The sequence below is a fragment of the Arachis hypogaea genome, chromosome 14 (assembly GCF_003086295.3).
Source record: "Arachis hypogaea cultivar Tifrunner chromosome 14, arahy.Tifrunner.gnm2.J5K5, whole genome shotgun sequence".
In the NCBI taxonomy this organism is placed as follows: Eukaryota; Viridiplantae; Streptophyta; class Magnoliopsida; order Fabales; family Fabaceae; genus Arachis; species Arachis hypogaea.
In genome coordinates, this window is record NC_092049.1 from 18859667 (window position 1) to 18882547 (window position 22881).

The window sequence follows — 22881 nt, forward strand, 5'->3', positions numbered from 1 at the left end:
TAAATAAAGATGTCCCAAAAGACCAAAACAATTAGTTTCCTAACTTGTCAATTCTTTATGAAATTATCAGTTGGTTACCTTTTCCTCCTAGTTCTCAGAAGATTACAGAGATCATCAAGAAACGATATGATAAACCGTACAAAAAGTTTGGAGATGTCCCTCTTCTGACAAAGAAGCTTTGGTTTAAGGAGTGGAAGGTAAAAGTGTTGGATTATTTATAATGATTGAATAACTTGTTCTTTCTTTTTTAATCATAACTTGTCTTTAATCATAACTTGATTGAATATTGTCCATGTGATTTGAATCTTATAAGTAGCAACTTGATGAGTATGTGCAGAGCCACTTTCTTATTGATGATGATGATGATGAGTTTTTCTGGAGGGCTTTCAAGTATAGGACAAGTAAGCGATTTAGCCAAATGATGTCTGATATCCGTAAGGGTGTGGATACAACCCACGAATGGCTAATTCCTGCTTACAAAAAGGTGTTGGAAAGGTACTGGGAAACAGATGAGAAATGGAAAAATATAAGGAAAAAAGCAAGGGAGAATCGAGCGTCACTCTTAGCTGGTTCTGTCCATTGCGGTGGTTCTATTCCATTGAGCTCAACTATAGAGAGGATGGTAATATAATTTAAGTGGATTTAGATCTTATTTAATAGACATCTATTTATGTAAAATTTTTCTTATTTTGTGTTTTATGTGGAACAGAAGAAGCAGTTGGGCCGTACACCAACCCACGAGGAGGTCTTCAAAGAAACCCACACACTTAAAAGTGACAAGTCTAAATGGGTGGACAAGCGCTCTCAAGACACTCATGTGAGATATAGCATACATGTTAAATTAATGACTTGCTGCCACTTGAATATTTATATGCCCTTTTGTTTTTCTGGTCATGTTTTCCATGGTTTATACTTCCCTCTCACAATTGCTTAATTTAATTAGGTCACAAAGGAGAAGCTAATTACCTGATTTATACTTACCTAGTCATTTTTTCCTTTCTTTTTATAGTGCCTTTATCTTCTTTCCTTTCTTGTTCCATTTTGCTCTTTCTGTTTATTTAATAATAAGTATGAATTATTAGTCATGTGTATATGGTAAATACTAACATTGTACTAGTTAATTAATTAGTAATATATTGGGTAATAATCAAGAATATGACAATGGTAGTGCATGGTTCAGTGAAACTGACAGAAAACTCACCAATCTGTTATGTTGGTTAGGCTTGATTTGTTGAATAATCAAGATTGTATTAAAGAAAATGGTTAGTGCAGTTAGGACCTAATCTGTTATGTTGGTTAGGCTTGATTTGTTGACCAACTCACCAACTCTATTTTGGTATCTCTTATGCATATATATATATATATATATATATATATATATATATATATATATATATATATTTGCTGCACTGTGATATGCATGGCTATTTGTCTTAATAATAATAATATAATTGATATAACCATTGTGCAACAGGAGAAGTTTATAAAAAAGTTAGCAGAAGTTCAGGCCCAACATGCCGAGGCTCAAGCACAAGGAATGGAGCTACAACCAATTGATGAAGATTTGATTTGGGAGGAAGTGTGTGGTGGGCAAAAGAAGAATCGAGTTTACGGAAAAGGGTCATTCTTTTCTAACTCTATCAAGTCTGGAACCACTTCTGCCAATTCTGTATCTGGAAGAGCACCAAGAAATCAAAATTCTGTTCCTAATTTGCGAGAATAGATTCATAATCTCAATGAAGAGCTTTTTCAGCGTGTTACTCAACAAACAGATGAGCGTATTAGTAAGTTGTTAGCTACACGCTTGGCTCCTTTGGAAAAGACTCAAAAGAAGTTAGAAAAGTTGGAACGGGCAATTGGAAAGGCCAAGAAGGAAAAGCTGAAACAAAAAATATGTTAGCTATTATGAGAAGGTTAGAGCGTCAAATAGTTCTAGTGCAGTTCCACTACCACTGCCACCACCGCCACCCTCAATGTCTTCGGATGAGGACTATGATGATGATGAGGATAAAGATGACACTGAAGACTATAGCTGATAGTTTTAGCATGGTTGAACAATATACTAGGAATTATAGTTGATGATCAATACATTTTGTTTATATTTTGAATTATATTGACTTGCTTGTTTATAGTACTTTTCTTTTAGTTTGATAATACGATGAATGTTTATTTTGTATGAAAATAAGTTTATTTTGTAATTAGAAAAAGTAAAAAAAATTCTATTTTACCTTACAGACGGATTTACAGACGGATTTTCTGTCTGTAATCATGATTTTCCAAAGTTTAAATTACAGACGGAAAATCTGTCGAAAAATCCGTCTGTAATTACAGACGAAAAATCCGTCTGTAATTACAGACGAAAAATCCGTCTGAAAATCTGTCTGTAATTACAGACAGAAAATCCGTCTGAAAATCCGCCTGTAATTACAGACGAAAAATCCGTCTGAAAATCCGCCTGTAATTACAGACGGAAAATCCGTCTGAAAATTCGTCTGTAAGTTTGTCGCCTTCAGGAAATGGAGGGAGAATTTACAGAGGGAATATCCGTCGGTAACTAGTAAAAATCCGTTGGTAATTTTTCGACGGAAAAAATCCGTCGGTAAATAATTTCCGACGGGGCTTTTACAGAGGGACAAAATCCGTCGGTAATTTCGTCGGTAACCAAAAATCCGTCTGTAATAAAGACTAAATCTGTCTGTAAATCTGTCTGTATTTATCCATTTTCTAGTTGTGAAAGTTGCCACACTAGAACATGATTTACAATTTGATCCAAAACCAAAAACAAAGCTAAAAGTAGCAAAGTTCAAAAAACCAGATCGGTCATCGAACCATTCTAGTTACAGGTTTATTAGTTTATTAGTCTAATTGGTCTAACCGTGATTCAACCAGAAAAATCATTTTAAAATAAAATAATAAATAAATTACAAATAAATATCATAAAATATAATTATAGTCTAATATAAATCTTAAAATATCTTCCAAATTTAAAACATTACACGAAATGTCGTCAATCAAATCCATATGATCTTAAATACAATCTCAAAAGTTAAATAGTGAAAAGAAATATCTAAATATTATGATGATTTATCAATCATCAAAATCCACAAGAACTTGTTGCAAATTTGCTTCGGTGGGATCATCTTCACCTTCATTTCCACCCTCTTGAGCAGATGAATTAAGAGATGCAGCATAAAGACCACTACTATCACCGCTGTATAAATCAGCATCAATATTACCTAATAAAATACGCATGTTATCATTATATTAAAAACTAACAATATTCTAATAAATCATCAAAAAATAAACTATAATACTCACGCAATAAGTGCCATCCACATTACTAGGAAGATCAGGCTCTTTCTCTACAACCTCTTCCGTCACCCAAAAGTCAACTAAATTGATGATTTCATAATCAATTGGATCATATTGTATCTTTTGCTTTCTTTTTTTTTCCTTCCTAAAAAATTAAATACGATATATGAAAAATTAATAATTTACACATTTGTTATCATAAAGATTACATATGAAATAATATGATATTGCACGAAACATATATTACCTGAATTTAAGACGCAAATTATAAGTAACATAAACAATGTCATTCAATCTATCGTGCTCCAACTTATTTCTTCTTTTTGTATAAAAATCACCGGGGGAATAGACGACGTACCGAGCTAGAAGAGACGGTCTACCCGTATGGGTTTGGGAGAGGGGAAGGAGGAGGCCGCGGAGACGCCGACAACCACAGACGACGGCGGCGGTTTCGTTGACGAAGCTGGGTTCATAACTAGAAAATGGATTAATACAGACAGATTTAGTCTTTATTACAGACATATTTTTTGTTACCGACAAAATTACCGACGGATTTTGTCCCTCTGTAAAAGCCCCGTCGAAAATTATTTACCGACGGATTTTTTCCGTCGGAAAATTACCGACGGATTTTCCGTCTGTAATTACAGACGGATTTTCAGACGGATCCGTCTGTAATTACAGACAGATTTTCCGTCTTTCGACAGATTTTTCATCTGTAATTTAAACTTTGGAAAATCATCCCGCACTCTGAATACAGACAAAAAATCCATCTGTAAATCCGTCAGTAAGGTAAAATAGAATTTTTTTTAGATTTTTCCATTGCAAAATAAACTTGTTTTCATACAAAATAAATATAAATTTAATGAATACAAATTTTCATCTAACTTATATTCGAATATTTATAATATTTCAAAAAATAAAGAAAATGTAATTGATACATCAACTATAATCCTCAATGTATTTTTCAACCATACTAAACCATACTAAAAGCTGTGTTATTCTCCATACTAAAACAGAAATTGGAAAACGCCAAAAATCTCCATATCAGTTTAGACCTCAGTTACAACAATCTCTCAGGTGAAATCTCAGCTTCTCTTGGGAATCTATGGAAATTAGAAGCACTTGATCTTTCCCACAATCAACTCACTGGAGAAGTCCCTCCACAAGTTGGTGACATGAGCAGCTTGGGAGTGCTTAATCTCTCCTACAACAACCTTCAAGAAAAATTGGACAGCAAATTCTCTCATTGGCCGGACGAGTCATTTGAAGGGAACCAACAACTTTGTGGAAGCCCTCTTGATCACTGCAACCGTGATGATGCTTCTAGCAGAGATCAATCAGGCCTAACTGCATCATCAGTAGTGCTAATATCTGCCATTTCAACACTACCAGCAGTTGCACTATTTATACTTGCATTCAGAGCCTTCTTCAGAAACAAACCAGAACATTTTAAGAGAGACAGTGTATATGCATAGACCATGTTAGCTATGTCAAAAAGTACAAACCCTATTTATACTTGCTTGTTCCAGCTGCTTCACCCATCTTCCAACTCACCAGGGCAACTCCTATGTATTTTAATCTGCAAATGCCATTCAAAATTGCAATTACAAATTATTAGAATTCAAGTATTTGTACAGAAACTGATCATTTTTACCATAACTATTATAACTTTTAAAGCCAAGAAAGTTCAAAAATGTTTGAACAGCATAACAAATACTAACCTCACTCTGAATAAGTTCTTAGCACAGTAGACACATGGTATAAAGTATAAACCCTACAAATATTACCCTCTCTGCAGTCAAATAATTAATCACAATAAGCATGCAAAGTAGCTCAATTCCCACTTCCCAACCACTCAATAATCCGACCAATTTAAGCATGCAAAGTATCTAAATCTTGTGAATTGGGAAAAGGAAGCACATAAAACAAGTTCCGCTCTTTTCCATCTCTCTTAGGAAATTCATCAAACACATGGCAAGCATAACAATGCTGAAGCGAGACAATCTCTCAAGCATGTTCCTCCAACAACAATAACAACACAATTAACAGGGAAATTGAAATTGCTTCTATTGGTGGTAAAATTTATCAAAACCTTCAAAAATTTTAAGTGAAAGATAGCGAGGTTTTAATCTTAGCAAGTAACCTTAAACAAGCAAGTAACTCTAACAAGCAAGTAACCTCAAACAAGAAAAGCTTATACCTTCCTTCTCGTCAATTTTTGTTCAGTCAACTGTCAAACAAGAACATATTCAAATAATTAGAATAAAGCAACAAAATTTGGAGAGAAGAATGTTAGAGAGAAGAAAACTTAACTCAAAAGGTAGGAAAATTTGGAGCCACCTTCAAGCATTGCTATCCCACGTTGTACATCTTGCAATCATTTTGAGTGAACAAGAGCCCACGATAATTACAGGAGACACTCCTACAAGAACTCATCAGATTGCTTCCCAGCCTCAGCAACCTCTCTCTCACACCCCTACACAAAACTCGAGTTATAAAAAGCAGCAAAGGAACAATAAAAAGACAAGGAGGTTTTAATTGTTATCAACAATTTCTTTTGTGAATGAAACCTATCATGCTCTAAGCTATAGCTTTAACTGATTACACAATGATCCATCACAACAGGAAATTGTTTCATAGAAGCTGCAATTCCTCCTCCTTAACTAAAATAACAAAAGATATGTGATTGAATTATATGTGATTTAGAATTGTGACATGACATCATTAGAGAAAATAATGTGACTTAAATTTATTGTATAAAGAGTTAGTATCAATTTTTGTATATATATATATATATATATATATATATATATATATATATATATATATATATATATCAATTTTTGAAAATAGTCACATGAATTTGCAAAGCAACAAGATCTTAAGAAACAAAGTAACAAACAGATGGAGTGTGTGACCTGAAGGAATCGGAGGGGTAAGTCTCCCCAGGTCTTGGGTTCCGGAAGGCTTTCAACTTCCCTGAAATTGGTGAGGAAAGCCACCCTTCCATCTCTGGTGGAGCCCAACCATGTGCCACCGCCGAGCTCAAAATCCAAAAATTTTCACTCAAAATCAGAACCTATCTTGATCAAAAGCAGAGCATGGCAGAAATGATTAAAAACTCCATTTCCATCAAGTCCATAATAAATTGGAACTTGGAGGCTTTATGGTAACCAATATATCTACAAAATAAATTAAAAAAAAGCAACCCAGCTACTAGAAAACATATAATTCAAAATTTAGACAATATATGAATGATGAACAAAATGGCAAAGTCATTGTTTTATTGTTTTCACAGATCACAGATATTTAAAACCAATCATGACACTTGATATATATCAATCTCACCTTAGAACGAGTAAACAATAAAGAGATGCTAAAAGTGTGTGCCATTGCCTCAAAATTTGCAGGGCCATTTTCTACAGAGGTTGCCTGAACCCAGATGGAAGAAAGCAACAGACTCACTTGGTGACTGCTCAATCTAAGAGAACCTAAATCCTAAAACAAATAACCCCATGGTTAGGAACAACCAAGGGTCTCCATTGTTGGACAAGAAAAAATAAATGACCAAACCAACTGATAGATGTATGTTATAAAATTGAATCCAAGAAGAATCAATAAAATTTAAATATGATCGACACAAACTCCATCATATCATATGCTCCCACCATGGCACTATTAAGATAATACAATTAATACCGATAAGTTGAAAATGTCATACCTCTTTTCCATCAGTTAGTGCACGAGTAAAGCTATAACCACGATATGGATGAACAGCATTTTTATCCCCAGTAATTCCTACAACCATGTTTCCTTTTAGCAGTTTCCCATTTAAGTGTTCTGCTTCAGAGAAACTATCATGCTGAATGTGAAAGCTATTACTCTGTACCTTCATAGCCATCTTTGTTTTCTAGTCCAACTAAGGAGAAAACATTGATGTCATAAGCACCATAGAGAAGACACTATGTGCTCCAATTTGTGTTTCACGTCTGGATGAGCCATGGCCACAAGTAATTGATGGAACAAGGCATCAGGGAAAGCCTGGAATAAGTCCAGAAAACACCCTATGTCTTTAGATAAACGAATAAAGCTGAATAGGTAGAAATGTTATTTTCAGTCTATGTAGGAATGCTTGCCTTCTTCTGATATGACACATTAAGGACAGAACTGATTAATTTTGCAGTTTGATAGACATCAGAAATTATTGTTCTGGCTAGGAGGGTAGAAGTAGAAATATTCTCTAAAACCACAGCCATCAAATCAAGAATGGGTCCTACATCCCCAACCTGTTCTACAAAGCACACTACTTCAGGAATTATATTAAATCAAACTATTGGCAGTTCAGTATTTTAACAATCAGGTTCTAAGTATGAGATCTGAAACGGAAATAGAGTCACTATCACCTTCATAATTTGAAGAAAGTCACTAAGAAATAATTCCTGTGTTGCCTTGGACTGGTGACTGCAGGCCAAGATTTCCATCATATGCTTGATAGCCACATCATATATCCCAAGTGAAGCATACCTCCTATAACAATGAAAAGTAAGAAAGTTTAAAGAATCTAGATGCATATGTTCTACATTATTAAACAACCAGAATATGCTATTACTGAAGCAAGTCAAACTTACTGTCCTATATGAAAATGAACATGATCATTGATGTAGCTCCAAGTAGAAGGATCATTATCACACTGCAGCAAGAAGCAGCAGCAAAAGAAAAAAGATAATGCAGTGAAAGGAAACACCAAAAATTGAAAAACCATGAGAAAAAAAGTTTCAACAACAAATTTTAAATCAAACTAATTACTAAAATCAGAAAAAACAAATCTAACTAAACATAATCTAATCAAAACCTAAAAATTCACTAATCAGAAAACAAATTTAACTAAACTAATTACTAAAATCAAACTAACTAAACAAAATTAATTGAACTTAACAGAAATTAAAAGAATTTTGAAACTAAAACCTGGAAGCATTGACTGGAGGAGATGATGGCTGCGACGCTGAGAAGATATGCGAGCCAAAACTGAGTGGGGATAAAAGGAGAGAGAGAGGTGCGGCGGTGGTGGGGACAGACGCTGCTACAGGTGGCACCGGTGTGCTGGAGCTCACTTGAGACGAAGAGAACAGGAGCTTGAGCTTGATTTGTTCTGCGAACGAGAAAGAACGAGAGAGACAGGGGCTGTGTTCTACTGGTTCAGTGTTTAAAAGAGAGGAGAAGAAGGAGAAGGTAGCTGCGGTGGTTAGGGTGGCAGCGGTGGCGCTGTGAGTGAGGAAAGAAGAAGAAGCAGCTCGTGCGACAGAGAAGCTCGTTGAAGGAGAAAGGAACAACTGGTTTGTTCTATGATTTTGTGTGTGTGAAAGGGGTTCGATAGAGTGAGGGTGAATTTAGCTTTAAATTAAAATTTTTCGACGGAAAATTTTAAATTACAGACGGATTTTTCCATCTGTAATAATTTAATAAAATGCAGCGTTTTTGCCTATTTAATTACAGACGAATTTTCCGTCTGTAACCATTTCTCACAGAAAAAAATTAATTTTTTTGACGGAATTATCGACGGATTCTCTTTTTCGTCCGTAATTTATGCTAATTCATTTTTTTTTCGACAAAAAATCCCTCTGAAATTCCGTCTGTATTTCCGTGAGATAAAATCCGTCAGAAATATTCGTCTGTAATAACTAATTTTCTAATAGTGGTTTTGGATTCCTTAGGGCTTGCTTGTGAGGAGTGTGTGTATCGAAGGAGGGGTGTTGGGGGGGGGAGGGGTAACCGGGTGAGGGACTCGCGTGCAGGGGGCGGGGGATTTTGTTTTTTTGTTTTTTTTTAAAAAAAAAACAACGAAAATGGCGTCATTTCACAAGAACTAGTCAGTTCTCGGTGCCAGCCGGTTTAGTAGTTTCTCAATAGTTTGAAAGACAATTTTAGAAGGAGGATCGGACCATTTTTTATATTGGTTTCAGTTGAATCGATTCAATTGGCCGGTCCGGTTTTCAGAACATTGAAAGGTAGACATTTTAGCTTTAAAGTTGCATGATTTACAAAAGATTTAATTATTCTGTTGGTCCCTATAATTTCACTAAATTTTTAATTAGTTCCTATACTTTTTTTTTGTTTTCAATTAGATTCCTACATTGCTTTAATTTTGTAGTTAAGTTTTTCCTAGTGTAAAAAATATTAGAGTTAACTGAATATTTTTTCGCAAATTGAAGGTATTTATAATTAAAAACTTAATTAAATCTCTGACCATATTTATTATGGTAAAAATATATGTTAATTTTAACATTTTTAACATGAAAATGATGTAATTACAAAATTAAAAGTAGTGTAAGTCCAACTGAAAAAAAAAAAAATATAAAGACCTAATTAAAAATTTGATAAAACTATAAAATCCAACAAAATAATTAAATCTTTATAAAATTATTATCATTCCATAACCATGTAGGACCATAAAAAAACGGGACAAAAAACCAAATAAAACCTTAATAATGCAACACACTCTTCTTTTTCTTTCAATCCCTTCACATAATTGAACATCCATTCACATTTTCATCGCTGAAAATCTCAAAGGAAACCAACGGTCTTGATTGAATTTGACAACCATATTCTTGATCTAGTCCCGCACAGATGATATTATAAGGAGGATGATAGTATGAAGGACCACCCATGGGGTACAATCTATTGTAGTAAGCACCAGCGTACACCATCGGTGGAGGACAACTAGTTTCTGTGTACAAGCTTTTTTCTTGCTTCTGACGTGTAGGGATGAGATTCATTTTCCCCATTTCCCGTCCAAAATCCAGCCCTTGATTCTGGAACCCAAATCCAGTGTCCGCAGGTGCAGGTGCACCCGCGGAACCATGATCCACGCTAACATCACCCTGACTTTTCTTTTTCTTCTTCTTAGCAGAACCACCACCACCACTCTGGCCACCCTTGTGCTCCTGCGGCGATTCACGGTCGCCGGCCGGAGACTTTTCCGGTGAGTTTTGACCGGGTTTTATGTTGCTGCTCGTGCTCATAACTTTGTTACAATTTTGAGTAGTTTTTCCAGCATAAGAATGGTTATCGTTTTCCAACTTGTGTGTGTTGCTCTTGTTCTTGTTCTCTTTGACGGAGATATTTTCCGGCCAAATCTCGGCGTGCTTACCGGCTCTGAGAAGTTTACTGAGAAGGGTTTCAACAGTTACACTTCCAGTGACGGTTACTTTTTGCTGCTGTTGGTCTATTATTGTTGTAAAAACACCTGCACATAGGAAAAAAAAAGTTGCAAGATAATATATTAAAAATTTAAATTTTATACATTTATTATAATAAAAAATTTATAAATTAATAACTTGAATATATGTACTAAGAACAAATGTTAATAAAAATAAGAATGTGGGTAAGAAAAAGTAACTGTGAAAGGAAAATAACACTGTATAAATGAAGTCATGCATGAAATCATGGAAAGATGAGAAAGAAGGAAATAAAAGCTGAAACATTGAAGATAATTTTCATGCATTGCACATGTAGTGTGTTGGTGTATATATAGATTATTATTATTATAATAATAATATTGATATTTATATACCATCAATGCTTTGTAGAACCTTCTTAACTTTCCTCGTGCAACCATCACAGTGGATAGAAACTTTCAAGAACCATGTCTGATGAGAAACACATAACAAGAGAAAAATGAGCTTTAGTGGTTGACAGAAGCAGAATGAAGAGTTATTATATACAAAAAGGAACCAAATGAAGCTTGTTAGAATATATTTATAACAAAGCAAACCTGATACTTCAATGGAGGTTTTGAATCCATTAATAGCTAGAAAGGTGGAAGTGTGGTTGTTTTGGGAGATAGAAAGGGAAATTGGAAAGGTTGGAAGAATGAGAGTGACACTGGTGATGCCTTGATGGGGATTAAAGAAAGAAAAAGAGATGGAAAATGACAAGAATGTACTTGGATGGTATTTAGTATTTAGTTATTGAAAAAGTATAGGGAGATAATGAAAATACTAAACAATGTGAATAATAAATATGTCGTATGTTCAATTCAATAAATAGGTAGATGATTATGTTTATTATTTTTAATTGGATAGTTATTTCTTTTGATTTGATTTATTCATGCACATTTAATAATAACTGAATGTTCAATTTATTAGATATGCATATAATTATCTTAATGTTAAAGTTTAACAGATAATTTAAGAGTAAAGTATTTTTTAACTTTATTGAATCAATTCTAAAACTCATTCTTCACGTTATTTACAAAAAAGTCATTGTTATCAAGTGTCTTCATTATTTACTACCCGTTCTTTCTAACCATTTCTATCTAATCAATTCATTTCATCACATCATTTATTGCTCAACACAAAACAACTCAAAATCAATTATGTTACAAGTTAACTTGAATTAGTATAATAATTAATTTATTAGTCTCTTTAAATAAATATTAAGAACATTTTAAATTTTATTTTATATATATAATAATTAATTAGTTAATAATAAATTTTTAAATAGAGTTCATTTATGATAAATTAATCTTTAAGCTATTAACAATTATGCTATTTGTAAATTAGAGTTGGTGATAAAAATTAAATGATATAAATGTAGTAGACAGATACATACAGTTAGATTATTCTTTTTTTTTTCTTTGTCATTTTAATTTAGACGACTCAACGTTCGAGTTAACCATACTAGGTTCTAGCAAATTGGCGACAAGGGTGATCTTTACTAGGTTCTAACAAATGTGTTAAAAATCATAAAATTTTGAAAAAAATGTTGCAAATTTATTTTTGATAGCATTAATTCTTCTTATTTTATTACTTTTATATATTATCTCTCACCCGTTAATTTAGGGGGTATTATAGAAAAAGAAATATAATATGGTTACGTTGATATGTTAATCAGTTAATGCATATTTTATTATGTAGAAAAGAAAAAAACTTTAGCAAGTTAACACTCATTTCAAACAGAGTGTATATAACACTTATGTGATTAATTTATTTTCCCTCATTTTTTCTTGTCTTGTTTATAGGTGTACAAGGCCATTGTTTCATGTGCAAGATAACAAGTTGTTATTTCGTAGGAAGCTATTTGTTACTACTATACATTATTCCAAATGAGATTCTCTATGGCAACTTTATTAACTACATTAATGGATACTACTATCTTATTGACCATGGATTATATAGATACTTTGGTTAAAATTTTGAAATTTATAGGAAGTTTTCCTAAAGCTATTGTTAGCCACATATGGAGCAAAGTTGGATTTGGATGAGGCTAATACCTACAAAGTTTCCCTTCAAAACTACCTTAAATTTTCTTGCATGAATACACACAATTTATGGGCTTTAACGGTCTTGAGTTTGACCACTAATTACCACTCTTTTGGAAATTTTAAATATACTATAAAAAGGAAAAAAATAACTCACAAACAATCAGTTTTGAAATAATTAACGAGGAATGTTAGAGGCAGCAATTTTAGTGTTTTGTAACCATCAATTGGTCATCAATAGTGTTTTTAATAGTGTGAGATTCCATCTAATAATGAGAGATCACTCACTTTTATTTTGATGATTAAGTGCTGACAAAAAAAACAAAAATTGATGCTCCTAGAATTTTCTATAATTAATAGGCTCTTTACTTTTCTAAGGACAAAATCAAATCTATGTAAACAACATACAATGATACCCCTATCCCAATTAGTAGGTGTATTATTTAATATGAATTGGGAAATTGTTTTTTCGTATTATTGTTATTACAATTATCTCTCTTTTCTAGGAAGCATAAGAATAAGAGAAGAAATAAATAATGTAAGACAAAGCAAAAGAGCCAAAACTGTGGGCAATGGTGAAACGAAAGAATATAGTCCTACATAACAATTTAAGCAGAGCCAGAAAGAAGGGGCCCTTGAAATGAAAGCTTTTAGTTTGAACCAAAAACACTTGAAAGCATTTTACCACTTCTCCAAAATTTTACTGCCAAGAAAAGAAAGGACTAGTCACAGCTTCTGAAAGTTAAAGTCCACTAAGAGAAGGAAGGAAGAAGTGACTACTGATTACATCAAAATTGAAGGGTAGAACCGTATAAATTAACATTTCCAATCTGAACCCTTTATAATTATTTTAGCCAATTTAAGATAACCAAAAGCCATTTGAACTTTGCTTAAAGTGTTCTTAATTAGTGTTAGAATATATTAAGATGAATTAATTTTTATTAAAATTATTTAATATATCTAAATATTTATTATAAGATATTATTTTTTTATTATTTTAATTTTTTTAACATTTATAATTAATTTTTTATATTATATTATTTTAGACAACTTAAATAAACATAAATTTTTTTATTATTTTTTCTTACCTTTCTAACAATGAATTTGGTGCATTATCTCCAATGTCTGTATGCCACATCAAAAGGGTCTTCCCCGGAAGAAATTAAAACTAGCAATCATGTCATGCATGTATTTTCACTTCAAAGTGACAGTGACACCAATATAATTTGCACTAAATTGATATATTATTGATATCAAATACTTTTATTTGTACGTACATGTATGATTTTTTTACGATCATAAATAAGTCAAATATTTCTATCGATATAATAATGCAATGCATGATTCATATGATAAATTTCTTCTTCTTTTTACCCAAAAAAATATGAAATTTACTACATTGGAGAAGAGACCGTGGTCTGTGGACATGGACGAGACACAGAAACAGCATTCTATATGGATACATAATAACACCATTTTCGTAGTCCAAAAACTGCATGCACTTTTCCAAAGCATGGCATAAGAATGAGGTAAGCCTTTTTATGATCTTGTAATACTGTAATAGTAATGATACTCCTATATCAATATGGTTGTTGAAGTGAATAAACTAGCCATCAAATTCAAGAGTCAAGAATCAAGCTTCAAGACTCATTTGCCTGCACTAGATAGCTAACACTCTTTCCAAATATTTACTACCACAATGTATATCCCACATTTTTATGGTGCTTATAATTTTTTTTGGTCTAAATATGAGTATTAAGAGATATATTTATTAGGGCAAGTAAATTAAATAAAATAAATGACAATTAAAATGATCCGCAAACAACTTTCACATAAGGGTTACTCATATACATTTTTTTTTCATAATTCTATGTAAATTGTTCCAGGATGTAGCGGTTTATGAAAATAACAGAAACTATTATAGACTAAGGTGGTTTTCATGCAGCACGTGAATGATCAGAAACAACTACAGGGTGTAACATGAAGGAGGTGAAGCAGGCATAAATCGCTAGACGTAGCAGCGGTTTATGTTAATATGTTCTCCAGGATAATCTGCTAAATCTTGAAGACACTTGTTGCCTATATACCTTTTATAAACATGTGTATAATCCGCTACAGGGTGTAGTAGATTATCCTAGAAAACATATTAACATAAATCACTGCTGCCGGTTTATGCTTGCTTTATCTCCTTCAGAAATCGTTATACCCTGTAGTAGTTTCTGATCATTCACGTGCTGCATGGAAATCGCGCTAGCTTTCGTTTATATAGAATTATGAAAAATGTGTATATAGATAATTTTGATTGCCATTTATTTTATTTAAGTAACTTGCCCTATTTATTATATATGGAGTTATAACGTTAATATTTTAGATGATGAGAAATAAAAGGGAAAAAATAAAAAGAAAAAAATTAATTTTTTTTAATGTTGTTTGAATGAAAAAAAGAATAGATAAAAAAATAAAAGATTTTTTTTTGTTTAAATAAAAAAAATAAAAAAATTATAATAGAATAAAATGACCTTAATAATGTACTTATCTATATTATATATAAATTATAATTTAAAACTTTTGTTTTTCTATTAATCAAAAGTTGAATTAATAATTTTATCAATTTTTTTTTACATTTTCTTTATGTTTTCATCACCAGAAAACTCACACCATTTTTTTCATTTTATTTATTATTATTTTTCATTTAAATAACAAAAATTTCATTTTCTTTTTTTTTATATTTTATTTTCCTTCATAGTTTCCTAATCCAAACAAGCAGTAAAATATATGTAATTTATAGACATCACGTAACATACAAAAAATTAAATAGGACGATTGAAATCTTAGGGACAATTTTGGGACTTACCTCAAACGTTGAGGACAAAAACGATACTTTACTCTAAATTATATTAAATACGTAAGGTAAGCATTTTAAGATATTAATATCAGTAATTGTATCAAGATATTAGTAATGATTAAATTAATTTAAAAGTAAAAATTAAATTAATATCATTTAAACCGTAATTTTTTTTATAATAATATACATATCTCGTTTATAAATACGTTTATACTGTAAACGAGATATGTGTATTTTTTAAAATTTCATATATCTCGTTTGCAAATGAAATAGAACAAAATACAAACGTAATTTATTTCGTTTATAAACGAAATACGTTTATAATTATCTCCTTTGCATTGTAAATGAGATAAATAATGTTATGTAAATCGGTAAATACCTCCTAAATTATATATATTGATAAATAAAATATTTAATTTATTTATATAAAAAAGTTTTCATTTTAGTGACATATTACGAAGACCACATAAATTATTAATTTTTTATTTGTGAACAATTAAATAATATATAAAAAATATTGTGTTTTATGATCTTTTATTCTGCCAAAATATTATGGTGCTAGCTATTTTTTATACTCAATATATAACAGCTAAATGTATAGTTTTGGTATAATTGAAAATACTAAATAAAAAAAAATACTATTCTAACCTGAAAATGAAAAATGTAAAATAGTTAATTTGTTTTTTATAAAAGATATTTTGAATCGTGCTCTGCTTTGTATTTTTTTTTTAAATATTAATTTTATTTTTAATCTAACAACTTAAAAAAATGTATTTAAAAATTTAAAAAGTAACAACCTAAACAAATAACTTAAAATTTAAAAAATAACAACCTAAACAAATAATAATTAGTTCAACAATTTAAGCAAATAATAATTTATTTATAATTTATAAATAAACTTTTAAAAATTTTTAGTGACAATACCTAAGCAAATAATTAGTTTAATAATATTAAAAAGTAAATACTTAACAATCTAAGAAAATGTATTTAAAAATTTTAAAAATAACAATCTAAGAAAATAATAATTTATAATTTATAAATAAAATTTTAAAAATTTCTAGTGACGACACCTAAACAAATAATTTATAAACTCAATGTATGAGCACCATGTGAGAATAAGAACTTTCTATTTGTATTATTATAAAAATAAAAATAAAACTTAAAGATAAAGATAAAGATTATTAGTTATAGTTAATTTTTTTATTTAATTTGTCATTTTTAATAAAATTAATAATTCAGATTATAAAAAAATTACAATAATAAATAATACACAAAAATTATAATGACAAATTTTATAAAACTAAACAAAAAAAATAGAATTTATATTTTTTTATAATATTTTCAATATTTTTTATTTAATATTATTTTAAACTATAATTTTTTATTATTTTTAATTTTATTATTGTTTTATGATTAATTTTTTATTTAGCTTTTTTTAGTGAAATTAATAATTTTTAAGATAAATTATTTTTTATACTTTTTTATAAAAAAAGGGGATAAAAGGTAGAATTAACAAAATAGTCAAACTTAATAAATGAACGTAACACATAAGGTAAAATTTTTAGTTTCCATAAAAATGACTTGAAACGTGATTTTTAATGCCGTTACTATAGCATTTTTAGGTTGAGGCAACATTTAAAAAGTGTTGCTTAAAGGCTGATAAAAAATTGCTTTTGATCTATGACAATACTTTTGGACTTAAGGCAACGTTTTTAGACGGCATTGCATATGCAGCCATTGCCTTAGATCAAGGCAACACTTTTTTATTTCAAAAGCAACACTGTTGAGAGCAACACTTGGTAAGTGTTGCCTTTGGTTAAATAACAACAATACTTTAAAGATGTGTTTGAGACAACACTTTTGCAGTGTTGTCTCTTCTCTCGTATTTTGGTCACTACTAAAAAGTGTTGCCTATTTGCAATAAAATGCCACTCTTTTAAGTGTTGCTTATAAGTTGGAATTTGCAATCCTTTGAAGTGTTGCCTATTAGTTTTGAATATGCAACCCTTTAAAGTATTGCCTTTTCTTTTGGATATGCAATTGCAACCTATACAGTGTTGCCTTTTCTTTTGGATATGCAACATATACAAGTGTTGCTTTTCTTTTGGATATGCAACCAAACAAGTGTTGTCTAATATTCAAAATATGCAACTAATAAAAGGGTTGCATTTTTGATAAAAATAAAAATTATTTTTGTAATAAAAATACAAAAAAATAAAATTTACAATAAAATTTTTTGTTCATACATGTGTAATTATTTTAATTAATAAATAAATTTGTGTACAATGGAAAAAATTATAAAAGAGACAAAATAACTAATAATAAAATTTTAATTAAAATAGATATTAAAAAGTTCAATTAGTATTTCAAATACATGTTCATCAATAATTCTCAACAAAATAATAAAATTCTTGTCTAACAATAATTGTCATAATAAAATAGTAATTAATATTTATCAAAAAGATGTCAATCTACTTGCATATTTTATATCCATGCTTGACTTTGTTGGAACAATCTGATAGTGTGCGGATCCAAAATCAGTGCCAAATGAAAGCTTTTCGGTAACATCAGAGTAATGGTATGATGAACTCAAAATCCTCTTGCCTCCATTGAGTCCAATAACTGCTGCAGTAGCCATTGTTATACTCCCCTAATAACTATGTGCGAGTAACATCAAAGTTCCCTATTAAATTAAGAATACTCAATAATTCTTAACCTGTGTCAGCTGAAAATACAGGTGTCAGAAAACTCCCAAATTGTTCTAAGTTTTAACCATATGATTATCCATAAAATAGCAAAACAACACTAATAGAATAAAATCAAAGGAACAAAATAATTCAGGATCCATATACTTCAATTTTTTAGTGTAAAATCCATTGAAACAACTTATAAAGTTACAGCATATAAAAGCGGAAATTCCCAAATGAAAAACAAACACATAAATGAATTGGGGTTTAGTTAAAGTTGCATTTAAAAAAAATTGAAACATAAAAGGTGCAATAACGGAAAATGTTACATGGTATGTGTTTGATGAAGTACCTGAGTAAACTGAGAAAGTGAAATGCAATTCAGAAAATGATGATTGCTCCAAAAAGGTATTAGCTTAGTAGTTCTTATTTAGAATCATAAAATTATAAGGAACAAGCTCACAAGAAGAGACTTCACTCACATAATTGTTGGTGTGGAAGGAAATAACGTTGCCACTATATTAGATTTTTCTCTTTTTTTTTTAATGATTATTCTTTTATTATCACTATCATATAAAATTAATTAATTTATGTTTGAGAGAAAGCAACAGAGAAATAAATGACTGAAACATAAATTTGAAGGGAAAAAAATGAAAAGACAAAGATATGAAACAACTCCCTTGACAATTTCTGCCATTCCTGTGAATGAAACAGCAGTTACTAGAGTCTGTTGCAGTGACAACACGCATCACTCTCCAACATATTCACATTATTTCAGCAATGAGGAAAAAATTTTCTTCCTCACAGTAGCACAACGCTACAAAAATAATTAATTAAAAAGGAAAAAAAGATGATTGATTAAAAATAGCAAGAGTGTATTGCAGAAGCCACCATGAAGTAAGATGGCAGAAGACAGAGAAAGCAAAGGCCAAAAATGTTGATAGTCCATTCCCAATAAATGATAAATCACAAAAATTACTGCAAATTTTTTTGTTATACCTGGTCATCATTTTGGATCACGAGTTGATGAGGAAGGACGATCGTTGCTATTCGGACATTGCTTACTATTTATATCATGTGTTGATTCCATGGCTTGTAATAAAGACATTGCTTCATCAATATTTGTGCCAAGAGAACTCTGTTGCAAGAGAAGCTTCACAAGATCCTCCAAACTTTAGACTCTGTCTTTTGTCTCATGAAGTTCAGTTTTCATTGAACTTATAGTCTTTGCATGTTGTTACTTAATTTTAGCAATCTCCCGTTCTTTCTGCAGAGATGTTTTTGTGATTGTCCTCCCATAAGATCGAACTCTTCCTAGTTGTTCTTTGCCAAATACTGCACTGCAGTAAATGCTTTCTTGGGAGTGTCTCCAGCTTCTTGGTGGCTCTTAAGTTTATCCTATTAAAAAAATAACGATTTTAGCTTGTTGTAGATAAGTTTATCCTATTATCAGGTTCTGTGGCAGATAAGGATAATTGCTTTCGTTATTATGACTTTGAACATTGTTAGTTTTATACAGGACAATCTGACTTAAAATGATACTGTAAATTAAGGCAGTTCTACTTCAGATCAATTTGTAAATTAAGGCGATTCTACTTCAACTTATTATGACTTACAATAACAGCTTGTGTTCCTGAATCAAGTTCTTTTCCTTTTCGTCCAGTTCGAGTTGCAACAAACACATCAACTTGTGATGGGTCTTCTTTGTTCTTATTCATTTCACGCTACAAGTAAGGGGAAAGAGTATTAACAATGGCCAAAAATAATATTTATCTAGTTTTAAGATGGTCATTATACAACAAGAAAAAACTTATAAAAAATCAAAATTATTACTATTTCATTACGCACTCTTGCAAAACTTATAGGTCCCATTCGATGTTGATGTTGTTGTTTTTTACGATTTTCAGAATTTAAACGAGATAGAGCCTATACCCAACAAAATTAAAGGGAGTTATATGTAATAAACCAAAAGCATAAAAAAGACAAAGAAACAGAATTATTTATTCGACAACTCACCTTAACAGAAGGAATACTCCAATATGCAATTAACTTTCGAAATTGAACTTCTGGAATATCTAAAGGGCGATTTTTCAGCATATCTTCAATGTTGTTATATATCTCAAAATGCTTTCCCTTGATTCTTGTTTTGTAACCTTTCCAAGCTTCTCGAACACCAGTCATCACCCACTCTTTCCCCTCTTTTGGAAGAATGAACTTTGACTACGAAAAAGTACAAAACAAAAATTGTAAATGACAATTCAAGAACACTAAAAACAAAGACAAAACTGTAGAATAAAACAGCAGCTATATATTTTTACAAAACTACATCTAAACCATACGAAATTGGAAAATTTCAGATCATAAAAAATAGATGAGAAATAAAACACTTATGTTAATATATTTCCATATGCGCTTTTTGACTTTGAGGGGCACAGCTTTTCAACTAGTGTACATCAATGTTATGAAATCACTATTCCTTCCCATTGTTCCAATAAAGTAAGTTAAGTCCTTCACTCTTCTTGGAGTTGGTCCCACTGCTTGTCCTTTATAAAAAGTCACCTCTTCTCTTTCTTCCCAACTTCTTGCATGGATTTTAGCACACCTTGTTTTTTCTCGTGTCCTTCTAGTCTTTGGAGTATCTATAAATATGTGCAATTTAACCATTTAAATGAATTATATAGCTATACATGCTAATGAATAAGTAAAATGATAATTATGTATAAAGTACAACACCTTTAACATTGTTAGTTTCCATAAGGTAATTGTCATCACCATGAAGAACTGCATCTTCATCATATTCACCAACATAGTCCTCATCATCCGAGAAATCATCATCATCATCATCATCATCATCATCTCCAACTTCATTAGCATTTGCTCCACTATGTTCCTCCTCTCCTTCCACATGAATCCCATTTGTCTCCAAAAATGTATCAAGTGCCATGGCTTGACAACTTGATTTTGTATTTATCTTCCTAAGATTTTGTTGTTTTTCCTGAATAGATCTTTCATTTTCAACACTTGGTTCAAAATGGTCATCTTCTCTTTCCAAATGAATCCCATGTGTCTCCAAAAATTTATCCATACCCATGGTTGGACGCTTTTTAAGATTTTCTGGTTCTTCTTCACTAGCTCTAATTTTCTGGTTCGGCGTACTTTTCATTCTTTTGGAAATTGGGACTTCTTTTTGAGTGCTTTGCTTAGAAGGCATAAGAGTCACTCTCTTTTTTCCATGACCACCAGCCATCATGGGAGAGATAAAATGCTGCTGCTTATGAATTTCTGCTATATTTTTCTACATGAATTGCTTGTTGCTTTGATACTGTTTTACCAGTCTTCTCCGCTTTGGAGTAGTTCTTGTTTCCATTGTATTTCTGAAATAAACAAAATAAACCTATTCTATTAGAACCTTAAAAATAAAAAGAAAATAAAATTAATCAGTTATGCTATAGCTGTTGTATGTCAATAAAAAAAGAAGACTACTATTTAATAGAAATAAACAAAAAGGCATGCCATAAGACACATATATAAAAAAGTAATACATCTTTCATTCCACTTCCCTATTGTTTAATGCAATTAAAAAGTTAAAGTATATACATCCTTCATTCCACTTCCCTACTATTTAGTGTAATGAAGGAAAAAAGTATAAATCATTCAATGCCATCTTCGGAATTATCTTCTGATTCTGTGTTATATTCTTGTGAAAGAAGAACTCCTTTTGAAGCATCTATAACAACTTCATGCAAGTCACCCCTAATCAAATCAATTTCACCATTATCATTGGGTATAGAAGGACCCATTGACTGGTTTCAATTTTTCCACAGTTCAATAATATATAGCTATGGGCTTGGTTTCGAGACTTGTCATCAAGAGAAAAAAGCTCACCCTTCTTTGCTCCCAATGGACAGCCTTTCTTAGGAAACAAAATTGGAAATGAATATGAAATTTCTGCTTCAAAGTCATTAGCATCATTATTCCGGGGTATTCTATTCAATTTTGTTTGAAAACCATCATGTAAATAACGTGAGCAAAAAGTCAAACACTCATCAACCAAGTAGGCCTCCACAATAGATCCTTCAGGACGACTTCTATTTCGAACATATGACTTCAAAGTACACATGTATCTTTTGGGAGGATACATCCACCAAAATTGAACTGGGCCGCCTAGTCTCACTTCATTAGCCAAATGAATAGGCAAATGCATCATTATGTCAAAAAATGAAGGAGGAAAAATCGTCTCCAATTGGCATAGTGTTATCACAATCTCTGCTTCCAATTGATTTATCCCTTCTAATGTGATAACCTTTTGACATAACCGACGAAAAAAAGAGCCAAGCCTAATTAAAGGGATTGCGACCGAATCTGGAAGTATATTTTTGATGGAAATTTGCAGCAAATAATGCAGCATAAAATGGGCATCATGAGTCTTGTAACTAGATACTTTTCTTTCTGCAAGGTTCACGCATCGAGAAATATTTGAGGCAACACCATCAGGTAGCTTTGCTTTCTTCAAGACATCACAAAAAATTGATTTCTCAGCTTTAGTCATGGAGAAACATGCTTTTGCAAACTTCACTTTTCTATGACCTCTTATTTCTTTTGGATGAAGATTCTTACGAATGCCTATTTCTTGCAAGTCATATCGAGCATTTAGGTGGCCTTTTGTCTTACCAGATATATCCAAGAGAGTTCCAAGAATGCTGTCAACTATATTCTTTTCTATATGCATTACATCAAGATTGTGTCTTGATGTGTTATACTTCCAGTAAAGTAAATAA

General features: G+C 31.2%; 3 protein-coding genes across 6 annotated transcripts; 1 reads left to right on the forward strand and 2 right to left on the reverse strand.

The window, feature by feature from the left end:
* Positions 1 to 266: 266 nt before the first annotated feature.
* Positions 267 to 1847, forward strand: LOC112742351 (uncharacterized). Its single transcript, XM_025791589.3, has 3 exons — positions 267 to 622; positions 710 to 817; positions 1475 to 1847. The coding sequence occupies exons 1-3, from the start codon at positions 419 to 421 to the stop codon at positions 1721 to 1723; spliced, it is 561 nt and encodes a 186-aa protein (XP_025647374.2). The 5' UTR covers positions 267 to 418; the 3' UTR covers positions 1724 to 1847.
* A 7853-nt stretch (positions 1848 to 9700) lies between these two features.
* LOC112740306 (heavy metal-associated isoprenylated plant protein 35) lies at positions 9701 to 11216 on the reverse strand. The gene is made up of 3 exons (XM_025789072.3): positions 11084 to 11216; positions 10883 to 10958; positions 9701 to 10555 (listed from the first exon to the last, which is right to left on the reverse strand). Exons 1-3 carry the CDS (start codon positions 11111 to 11113, stop codon positions 9831 to 9833), a joined length of 831 nt encoding a protein of 276 aa, XP_025644857.1. The 5' UTR covers positions 11114 to 11216; the 3' UTR covers positions 9701 to 9830.
* Positions 11217 to 18830: 7614 nt separating this feature from the next.
* On the reverse strand, positions 18831 to 21658 carry LOC112740307 (uncharacterized). Of its 4 annotated transcripts, XR_011871763.1 has the most exons (5): positions 20837 to 21658; positions 20120 to 20742; positions 19720 to 19827; positions 19103 to 19501; positions 18831 to 18920 (listed from the first exon to the last, which is right to left on the reverse strand). XR_011871763.1 is itself a non-coding variant. In XM_025789073.2 (4 exons), the coding sequence occupies exons 2-4, from the start codon at positions 20282 to 20284 to the stop codon at positions 19418 to 19420; spliced, it is 357 nt and encodes a 118-aa protein (XP_025644858.1). In that variant the 5' UTR covers positions 20285 to 20742; positions 20837 to 21658; the 3' UTR covers positions 18953 to 19417. The 4 variants fall into 3 exon arrangements, 1 of the variants encoding a protein (XP_025644858.1); XR_011871762.1 differs by lacking the exon at positions 18831 to 18920 and having other exon boundaries at positions 18953 to 19501; XR_011871761.1 differs by lacking the exons at positions 18831 to 18920; positions 19103 to 19501; positions 19720 to 19827 and adding an exon at positions 19949 to 20029.
* Positions 21659 to 22881: the final 1223 nt, after the last annotated feature.